We start from the raw sequence: 11,281 nt of genomic DNA on the forward strand, positions 1-11,281 counted from the left end.
GCTCAGACAATCAGCTGATCTCTTGAATAGGAAATAAACTGCAATACTTGGCATCGGCCACTAAACAATGTACCGAGCCTTGGTTTTCCACTCCGTACACCGCTTATTACCTCGATGCTGCTGGAGGAGATATCACTTGATTAATTGCGGAGGTGTCAGGATAGACCCAGATCTCTACTGATCTCATATTGATGACCTATTCCAGAGATAAAACATACATTTGTTAGTCTTCCTTTCATTTTGATTGTTACATTCTGTGCACATATTTGGATTTGTAAAATCTTAATATATTTATCTATATTATATCTTATTTTCACCGTGTATTTTCAGCCTGGTGAAACATGGAGCCCTCCTGATCAGCCATGTTCAGTGATGGAGTGTGACCACATTGAAGATCAGTACGTGCCTGTGGAAGTCAGAAGATCTTGTGACGAAGAATGTGAAGCTGTGAGTTCAATCTAGTATTAGAACCTCTCTAAACCACAATTACCATGTGTGCACACAAGAGAGGAAAGCAGAACGCACCCAAACTTTAGAGACATGCTGAACTTTGGGGAACAAAAAACCTTGAAGCTTGGAGTGCTGCTTTCCTTTCCCTTTGTTACCCCTTACGAAAGACTAATTTACAGAGCCAGTCTCTTTCATCGCTTTCTTTGCAATATCACAGAATGACAGACCTTAAAAACTAGACAAATATCTATGTCCCCAGGGTTCCGTATACAAGACTCTTCCAAACGAATGTTGTGGAACCTGTGTGAAGGACGCCTGTGTGGTACATCTGAGTGACAACACAACCAGAATTATGAAGGTATATTTAATATATGCATGTCTCACAATGTATAACTGAATGCATTATCACAACATTTAAGATACACTCACCATAGGCTGTAATGCTCATCACAATTAGTGGGTGGCCAGGAACCTACATAGAAAGCATGGGGCCCCATAGTAGAAGTTCAAATTGGGCATCCACCAAAAAGTAAATAAAATATTCGTCTGGGTCACATAAGAACATATCTCACAACTTTCCATCTCTTTCACAGTAATTTTCCTCCTATTGAAGCCCCTAGATTCCCCTTTCATTGCAGTCAGAAAGTATGAATCAAACAAAAGTGCCCCACAAGCACTGTATGATACTCCCACGGTGACTTCCTCCATACGCACAGTATGATGACCCTACTGTACCCTTCTCAATTACCCCAGTAAAGTATGGTGACCGTAACACAGTATGATCCTAAACATTGACCACCATACAGCGTCTTTGCGCCCGCTGTGCTGAGACGTCAGATCTCAGACTTCAAGGGTGAATGATGGAGGAGGAAGCAGAACGAGCGCTTCCTCTTTCATCATTGCTTTCAAAAGTATCAGCATCCGTGATGATGATAAAATTGAAAGTGTGAGGAAGTAGGGGCCTGGTGTTGGCGCTGGCACCGGACTCCGCAACTCACGACGAGCTCCATGGTCTACAGCCATTGGTGGTACGCCATTATGGGTGGCCATATACATTCACATATAGCCTAAACATAAACCATATATTATTACAGGATATGTCGAGCCCTTAAAAAAAATGAAGGATACATCTGTATATTTATTATATTTATAGACATAAAAATCTATTGATAATGCCAGCAATGTATATGATGCAATTAAAAGTAAATGTGCACTTGATCTGTATAAAATAATATTCTCTGGAGAGCCCAAGAAAACCAACTTTTAACATCAATATATAGTATATATAAACCAGTTCATTTTCTTGACTACATAAAGACTTCTCTCACGCCCCAGCTTCAATGGAAATACACAGCATGTGTACACAACCTTTCTCTAGAACCTCTCTTCTCGTAATAAGCCACATTTGTTGAGATCATAAAACTCGATGCTGATTTCCCCTGTGCACATTGTCCACCCTTAAAAATACATTAAGTATGACCTTCCCAAAAAACTCCCATTGGGCAAATTATTCTACTTTAACACAATAGACATATTGATCACATTAGCAGTACCTATTTTTGTAACTATCGTTGTGGGCACATTCCCAAAAATGTGCTAAATTCATCATATCTGCTTTTCAGCCTGAAGAAAAGTATGTTCCTGCAGAAGATAAGTGCACCACCTACACCTGCTCTAGCACCTACGATGTTGAGAAGACTACCGTTTCATGCACACCTCTTGATCGTTCTCGGTGTATCGAGGTTTGTTCATCTATATAGCCATATTTTCTTTTGTAATTGTAATTAATTTTGATGAATAGGAAGTATGGAGTATGGGCTAAAAAAAATGGGTTCCTGTTGTTTCAGGTGAATTTTTACAAAAAACTATTGTGTCTGTTTACAAATCACATTTATCCTGCTCTTTTCATCAGTTTCTTTTCCACGGGCATGCCCGATATTTAATTTACAGTTGTCTTTGAGCTAGTGGGTAGAGAAAAGTTAGTATTATATCTCCTATACACAATTCTCATGTAAAAGGAGGGGAGCCAGCACTGCTCATGAATGGATTGCAACAATGAAGAAATAAAAAGTGTAATATTCACAAATTCGTTCCTACTGTAAAAATTCAATGAGATTTTTTGCAAATGATTGATCAATGATTTGAGCCCCCCTGCCCCGTCACGGCAAATCTCTATAGGGGGGTCCCTAACGCTATATTATAAATTATTATGTACCATAAGGTCTCATATAAATCAGCAGGACCATATGAAGACACCACTTACCTGAGACATATCTGAACCGCTCCCATGCCGCCAGGACTGACAACCGCGAATAAAGGCAGCCCAGGTGCCAGTGTGTGTGGCAGAACCACACACACCAGCACAATGTCAGGACTGGCCCTCACAGTGCCAGACCAGCAAACATGGATGAGGGCGGAACAAGGTTCAGGCAGGTGGTGTTTAAATAATGATGCCTTGGAGCAGGAGGCGGTGGCTGTGTGTGAACAAGCACCAAACTGAATTTTGATGGCTACAGAAGGAATTTGCAAACCACACTGGGCGTGCACGGCATGGTGGCGGCCGACCACCTGACCAGCAAACGAAAAAGGAGGGGAGCCAGCACTGCTCATGAATGGATTGCAACAATGAAGAAATAAAAAGTGTAATATTCACAAATTCGTTCCTACTGTAAAAATTCAATGAGATTTTTTGCAAATGATTGATCAATGATTTGAGCCCCCCTGCCCTGTCACGGCAAATCTCTATAGGGGGGTCCCTAACGCTATATTATAAATTATTATGTACCATAAGGTCTCATATAAATCAGCAGGACCATATGAAGACACCACTTACCTGAGACATGTCTGAACCGCTCCCATGCCGCCAGGACTGACAGCCGCGAATAAAGGCAGCCCAGGTGCCAGTGTGTGTGGCAGAACCACACACACCAGCACAATGTCAGGACTGGCCCTCACAGTGCCAGACCAGCAAACATGGATGAGGGCGGAACAAGGTTCAGGCAGGTGGTGTTTAAATAATGATGCCTTGGAGCAGGAGGTGGTGGCTGTCTTCATATGGTCCTGCTGATTTATATGAGACCTTATGGTACATAATAATTTATAATATAGCGTTAGGGACCCCCCTATAGAGATTTGCCGTGACGGGGCAGGGGGGCTCAAATCATTGATCAATCATTTGCAAAAAATCTCATTGAATTTTTACAGTAGGAACGAATTTGTGAATATTACACTTTTTATTTCTTCATTGTTGCAATCCATTCATGAGCAGTGCTGGCTCCCCTCCTTTTACAATTCTCATGTAGTATGAGTCTAGAAGCAGCAGCAACATGGAGGACATTATACAATAGTGTATCTATGAATCTACAAAACTACTAGAAGACCGCAGTATGACCTGTCTGTGTCTCTGCCTCTCTCAGGCTCACATGTCCTGTAGTCATCCGTTAGAACAAATCCGTTGGGAAACTGATTTATGCCGTATCCGTTTTTTTAATCATAAGCATGATAGGAATCGCTCATCACTAATAATCATATCTTCATTTTGATCTTTGTATTTGTTTCAGGGTACAATCACATCTGATGGCTGCTGTGAGTCTTGTACACGTAAGTAAATTCTTATCAGTCCTAAAAATCTTTATTAACCAATTATGTCGCAGTAGTGATTTATAACGCCATTCTACCAATACCTGCAAAGCCGAACACTCCTGTATCTCTTTCACGGTAGTAACCATATTCACTTTGCTATTAAAGCTGTCCTGCCTGGATGTGAAGTTCATAAACAATCCCAGCGTATCAAGACCAGCACTTGCGAATCTGACCAGGTTGTGGAGCTGTCCTTCTGTGGTGGAGCCTGTATGACATCTTCAATGTAAGTTGAAAGGGTTCTTAATTATTCACCTATATAACTTTGTAAGCCACTATGGTGCTAAGGAGATATATTGATGTGTAAGGAGACGTATCTATGTGAAGGGAGACATAGCTATGTGAAGGGAGACATAGCTATGTGAAGAGAGACATGTCTATGAGCAAGTAGACATATCTATGTGAAGGGAGACATATCTATGTCCAAGGAGACATATCTATGTGCAAGGAGATATATTTACGTGTAAGGATACATATCTTTGTGCAAGGAAACATACATGTGCAAGGAGACTAATCAATGTGCAAGGAGACCTATCTATGTGAAAGAAGATATATCTTTGTGCAAGGAGATATATCTACATGCAAGGAGACATATCTATGTGAAAGGAGACATATCTATGTTCAAGAAGACATATTTATGTGCAAGGAGATATATATACATGCAAGCAGACATATCTATGTGCAAGGAGACATATCTATGTGCAAGGAGACAAATCTATGGGCGTCCTTGGGTTTACTCTAGATAGTTATTTACATGTGATGTTGGAAAATATCTTCTATCTCCTTATACCCAAAACGTTTGCTTACTGCCATCCTGAGTGACCATTCATCAGATCATAACTTTGTCCTGCACAAGCCTTTATCACAATGTATCTTCTTTGCACAGATACTCTGTCGAGGCTAACATGATGGAACACAAGTGCAGCTGTTGTCAAGAAGTGAAGACCAGCAAACGGGAAGTAAGCCTGAAATGTTCGGATGGAACCAGCTCAGTCTATACCTACGTATATGCAGAGGAGTGCGGCTGTGCCCATACCGAATGCCAAAATGACGTCCAGACTTCCAGCGCCCAGCAACATGAACAGGTCGAGAGTAAAGAGGACTTCCACCAGGACCTCCAGAGTCAACAAACCAACTAAATGACAGTATCTATCTAGCTAAATGAATTACACTGAATCAGAACTTTTATATGAACTCTGACTGAATATTATATGTAACATCCAAATACTCTGGAAAACAAACTCTACCAATGGGCTACCAATGACCCTGCTTTGCTTTCTAACTGCCAAGGTCTCTTCATCGAAGCCTCCAACCTTTACTTACCTCTACGTATCGCGGGGCTTTTGTCAAATGAGCTAATTTTTGAAATTATATATTTTAAACCTGTAATTTTGCACAATAACATTATGTAAAACTATTTCCCATACATTATGATTGAATAGTTTATCATCTTTTAACTCTTTGTTAGCCATTAGAAAAAAATATTAAAGCAGATACCCCCATAATATGTATTGATTACTACTAATCTAGAGGACATAATATGTTATATATTCACATAAGAGATGAGACTCCCAAAAAATTGCTAATAGAAGGTTCAACTTCAGGTCCATATAAGCATTTCATGAAATGAAGGCAATCTATTGCTGCTCGATGTCGTCCTGTTTACAGAATATCAAAGTTAAGTCTATTCAATTTATCTGCAATTAGCTAATAGAAAAAATATATAGGACTGTTTTATTGCTTTTTTTATTTTTATTTAATGTTTTGATGCATGGATGTCAGATTCTTGTTATTTTTTTATTTCTAAAGCTAAGATCTTTTATCTATTTATTGTATCTGGTTGGAGATCTCTGAAGTGTATCTGTTTTCTTTGTTCTCTGCCATTGGAATTAGAGAATTATGAGTTATTGTACTTCCAGAGTATGAAATATGATTTCAATTAAAAATCTTTTAAGCATTTTAGAAAGTTTCTGTTGCATGGTGTCACAAACCACCGGGGGGGTCACTCAGTAATCCCCCGCGCTGGCTACCAGTACGTCACAATCGGGGGGTAACAAGTGGGGGTCACCCCTCCTTTATACCTCCCGACCGACAGACAGAGCACGTGACGCGCTCTCTAGCGCCCCTCTTATAGTCAGGCCAATTATGGAATTGCCCGACAATAAGCAAGGAGGCCGCTATACTACTTATGCCGATTATTGAAGGGTCCCCGGTGAGAGTAGGGTATATATTCCCCCGACCTCCGCGGGCGGAATATATAAAACCTCCCCGAATCTCACTGGCCTCCCCACAATAATCCTTGGCACAAACTCGCTGCCACCAACCGCTTCACGGTAACTATTAGCCGAAAACACAGACGTGGGATTCAAGATCGAGATAACAGAACAGCCCAAGATTAATTATATAATTTAATCAGCCTAAAGCACACTAGAAACTACAATATATACAATAGGGAATCTACAGAATATACATATGTCAGAGTACAGTTACAGATAAAGCATGGTTTACAAACAGGTATGCAATTCAATCAGTTACCTTGTGCGTCTGGCCACAGGGGGGGCGCTGTAGACCAGGTTTTCAGGAACTCCCACAGATGTTTCCTACACGTGACCCCCAGCGAAAGAACACTGGAAAATGGCCGAAGTAGGGTTATCAACCTGGGCAAATCCAGGTCCCCTCCTACCTTCGTGACCTCAGAGGGAGCACTGCTCCACCCCTGGCTGGAGTTATGGACAAAATCCACAACATGGAATATGGCCATAACTTGGCCTGGGAGCGTCGTAGGCGGACGCCAATGCTCTCATTGTGACAGTTATGAATTTAGCTACAGAATGAGAGGACTCATGACTTGTCTACTAGTTCCACATTGGCTGATATCACGCCTGGGGTATTTCCCAAGCTCCCGCTCCCATAAAAAAGGGTGTGCCAGCATCGTCCGCATGCGGAGACACCATTTTTATGGTTGCCATATTTATCGGAAATATGGCTTGCGAGATATGAACCATTTTTTACTGGAGTCGTTCTGTCTGGATACTTCCAAGCTTGCTAATTAGATAGCAGCTCCTACCACAGGGTCACGGCAGGGAGTCCTCCTGTGTCCATTGTTCCCACATCATCTCATCTCCATATCACAGGAGATGGCCATGGAGGTGTAACACCTTCACAGATGCTGGACATTGAGAACAAGAAGGGAGGGGGGCACTGCCAGGGAGTGATGAGCGATTATGACTGGAAGTCATAATTCATCTTCATATCCCGGGATTTGCCTCACACCTCCCCCCTTTTGAGGGCGCTAGGGGGCAGCACACTCCGGTGTTCCCCCGTGCGCCCGTCCGCGACCTCTCCTTGTCGGGACAGCCCGTCTGCGTTACCGTGGTCACGGCCCCTTTTGTGGCGAATGGTGAAGTTGTATTGCTGGAGCGCAAGGCTCCATCGCAACAATCGCCCATTCGTCCCAGAGACGGTGTGCAACCAGCTGAGGGGATTGTGGTCCGTCTCCACGATGAAGTGGCGCCCGTATAGATAGGGTTGCAGACGCTGCAGGGCCCACACTATGGCCAGGCACTCCTTCTCCATCGTGGAATAGGCCACTTCCCTTGGTAACAGCTTCCTGCTCAGGTACAAGACTGGGTGCTCTTGGCTCGCAGAGTCCACCTGGCTGAGCACCGCACCGAGGCCGAAGTCACTGGCGTCGGTCTGTACTACAAACGGCCGCGTGAAGTCGGCTGCCTGTAGCACGGGCGGGCTGGACAGGGCGTCCTTTAGGGCCTGGAAGGCTGTCTCGCAGTCCATTGTCCAATCGACGGCAGAGGGCAGCTTCTTCTTGGTGAGGTCCGTCAAGGGCTTTGCCAGGCTACTATAGCGTGGAACAAACCTCCTATAGTACCCAGCGGTCCCCAAGAAGGACATCACCTGCTTCTTGGTCCTGGGGGTGGGCCAGGATGCGATGGCCTCCACTTTCTCAGGCTCGGGCTTCAGTGTTCTCCCGCCTACCCGGTGACCGAGGTACTGGACCTCGCTCATGGCCAGCTGACACTTTCCCGGCTTGATGGTCAAACCTGCCCGGTGGATCCGCCTGAGCACCTGTGCTAGATGCTCTAGGTGGTCCTCCCAGGTGGGACTGAAGACGGCAATGTCATCCAGGTACGCGGCCGCGTACCCTTCAAGTCCCTTGAGCAGGGTGTTGACCATCCGCTGGAAAGTGGCAGGGGCATTCCTCATCCCGAATGGCATCACCGTGGACTCGTATAGTCCAAATGGGGTAATAAAGGCAGAGCGTTCCCTGGCCTTGCGAGTCAGGGGGATCTGCCAATATCCCCGGCTCAGGTCCATGATGGTCAGGTACTGAGCCCCGGCCAACTGATCGAGCAGGTCATCGATGCGTGGCATTGGGTACGCATCGGCGACCGTGACAGCATTGAGCCCCCTGTAGTCCACGCAGAACCGAGTGGTTCGGTCCTTCTTAGGGACGAGGACTACAGGCGAGGCCCAAGCGCTGTTGGATGCCTGGATCACCCCCAGCTTCAGCATCTCGTCAATCTCCTGGCGCATGTGTTGCTGCACCTCCAGGGAGACCCGATATGCTGAACGCCGGATCGGGGGATGATCCCCAGTGTCCACGTGATGGACAGCCAAGTCAGTCCTTCCGGGCTGGTTGGTAAACAACCCCCGGAAGGGGAGGAGGGTGGCCCACAGCTGGGACCGTTGGTCCTCCAAGAGCTGGTGGCCAACCTCCACATCCTCAATGGATCCGCCTGCCCTAACCTGGGCTAGCATATCCAAGAGGGTTTCCGCTTCTCCCTCCTCGGGCAGGTTGCACACGGGGAGCGCACATGCCTCCCGCTCATGATGTGCCTTCATCATGTTCACATGGAAGGGCTTCCGCCTTCCACGGGCAGGGTCCAGGGTGACCAGGTACGTCACAGGGTTGAGCTGCTGGTACACGAGGTATGGGCCTTCCCAGGCTGCCTGAAGCTTGTCCTGTGGTACGGGGACCAGTACCCACACCTTTTGACCCACTTGGTAGGTCCTCTCACAAGCGTTCTGGTCGTACCAACGCTTCTGATCGGCCTGGGCTTGAGCCATATTGTCGTGTACCAGTTGCGTCAAGGCCTGCATTTTGTCCCGGAAGCGCATGACATACTCGATAACCGACACTCCAGGGGTGGCCAAATCCCCTTCCCAAGCCTCTTTCACCAGAGCCAGGGGGCCCCGCACACGTCGCCCGTACAGGAGCTCAAACGGTGAGAATCCTGTTGAGGCCTGTGGAACCTCCCGGTAAGCAAATAACAGGTGTGGGAGATACCGCTCCCAGTCACGCCCATGGGAGTCGACCAACATCTTAAGCATCTGCTTTAAGGTGCCATTGAACCGCTCGCACAGGCCATTAGTCTGTGGATGGTACGGGCTGGCCACCAGATGTCGCACCTGGACTTGCTTACAGAGGGCCTCCATCAGCTGGGACATGAATTGGGTCCCCCGGTCAGTGAGCATTTCCTGGGGAAAACCCACTCGGGAGAAAATCTCCAGCAATGCGGTGGCCACCTTGTCAGCCCGAATGGACGACAAGGCCACTGCTTCTGGGTACCGGGTGGCATAGTCCACTACCGTCAGTATGAAGCGTTTCCCGGAGCTGCTGGGGATGGCCAGCGGGCCGACCAGATCCACAGCCACCCTCCTGAAAGGCTCATCGATGATGGGCAGAGATACCAGTGGGGCTTTGGGGCGTGGCCCCGCCTTCCCCACTCTCTGACAGGTTTCACACGAACGGCAGTAGGCAGCCACATCGGCCCCCATTTTTGGCCAGTAGAAATGCTGGTTTAACCTGGCCTTGGTCTTAGCGATCCCTAGGTGTCCGGCCATCGGAATCTCATGTGCGATCCGCAACAACTCCGTCCGGAACGGATAGGGTACCACCAACTGTCGGTCCCTGGGCCACGCCTCCGGTGAACCCTGCTGGACCGTGGCCCGGTACAGCCGTCCTTGGTCCCAGACCACTCGCTCCGGGTCCGAGTCCGAGGGAGGCTGTGCCGCCTGCTCCTTAAGAGCTTTCAGGCTGTCGTCAGCTTCTAACGCTGCCTGAAACCCCTGACTAGATGTGGCCAGAATCGACGAGACTGTCACATCTTCGGTCAGTACCCCGGGACCTGTGTCCTGGCCTCCACCTGACTCGGCTGCCACTTGGTCAGAAGGGGAAGAGCTATCGGACCTCCGGGAGGCCCCTTGGCTTCCAGCCCTCCCACTGCGGGTGACAGCGGCCACAGCCGCTGCGACCGTGGGTCGTGCCTGCTCCTCCTCCGTTCCTGACCAAGTCGCCGGTTCAGGCAGACCGACCTGGCTTCCTGACACCCCGGTTGTGGGGGAACCATGCACCGAGATCTTACCTGGGAGCACTTCCGCTCCTGGACCGGCCCCAATCTCACCTGCCTGTTCCCCTCCTGCAGCAACAGAACCCCGCTGTGAAATCTCTGGGGACCCCACATTTGCTGTGGTAGCCCCCACCCCACACACTGGTCCTCCCCCTGCAGCACCCTGCTCTCTGCTTATCCCTGCAGAGGGCAACAGATCCCAGCTCACTGGCTGGTTACTTGTAGAGGCATTGTCACACCTTTCTCTGACCCCCTCCCCTGTCACAGCTGCAGCTGAGTGTGTGTCTATGGTGTCTATGCAAGCAGAAATATCAGAGTTCACTCCCTCCTCCCTTACATCATTCATAGATAACACATTAACATTGTTAGGAGTCATGTCAGTACGGGCTGAAGGTTCAGCCCTTGGGGGGGGCCCAAACTGGGAGGTTATCTGCCCCAAATCTGTCCCAAGTAGCACGTTTGCAGGGATCCGATCAGTTACCCCCACCTCTCTCACCCCTCGCCCTGCGCCCCAGTCCACATAAATGTCAGCAACAGGCAGCGCCGGGTCAATGCCTCCAATCCCGGAGACAGCGAGGGTTTTTCCAGGGATCAAGTCTTGGGGGGACACCATCTCAGGCCGCACCAGAGTCACCTCCGAGGCGCTGTCTCGCAGTCCTATGGTCACAGACCGGCCGACGGTGACAGGTTGGAAGCTGTCCAGGGACCTACCACCACCCCCACCCACACAATACACCTTGGGCGGCCCTTGGGACGGGGACGGAGCCGGGCCTTGGGACGCTGAGGGCACATGGCCTTGAAGTGTCCAGGTAGGTTGCACTGGT

General features: G+C 47.9%; 1 protein-coding gene across 1 annotated transcript in view; it reads left to right on the top strand.

Moving 5' to 3' along the window:
- LOC142255371 (mucin-5AC-like) overlaps nucleotides 1–6,055 on the top strand; it is a 44,455-nt gene extending 38,400 nt beyond the window's left edge. Inside the window, exons 46-51 of the mRNA XM_075326947.1 lie at nucleotides 331–447; nucleotides 710–808; nucleotides 2,073–2,192; nucleotides 4,011–4,050; nucleotides 4,198–4,315; nucleotides 4,976–6,055. Coding sequence (XP_075183062.1) covers nucleotides 331–447; nucleotides 710–808; nucleotides 2,073–2,192; nucleotides 4,011–4,050; nucleotides 4,198–4,315; nucleotides 4,976–5,228 — 747 coding nt within the window. The 3' untranslated portion in view covers nucleotides 5,229–6,055. The remainder of the gene's footprint in view (nucleotides 1–330; nucleotides 448–709; nucleotides 809–2,072; nucleotides 2,193–4,010; nucleotides 4,051–4,197; nucleotides 4,316–4,975) is intronic.
- The last annotated feature ends 5,226 nt before the right edge of the window (nucleotides 6,056–11,281 follow it).

This window comes from Anomaloglossus baeobatrachus, chromosome 10, assembly GCF_048569485.1.
Source record: "Anomaloglossus baeobatrachus isolate aAnoBae1 chromosome 10, aAnoBae1.hap1, whole genome shotgun sequence".
Lineage (NCBI taxonomy): Eukaryota > Metazoa > Chordata > Amphibia > Anura > Aromobatidae > Anomaloglossus > Anomaloglossus baeobatrachus.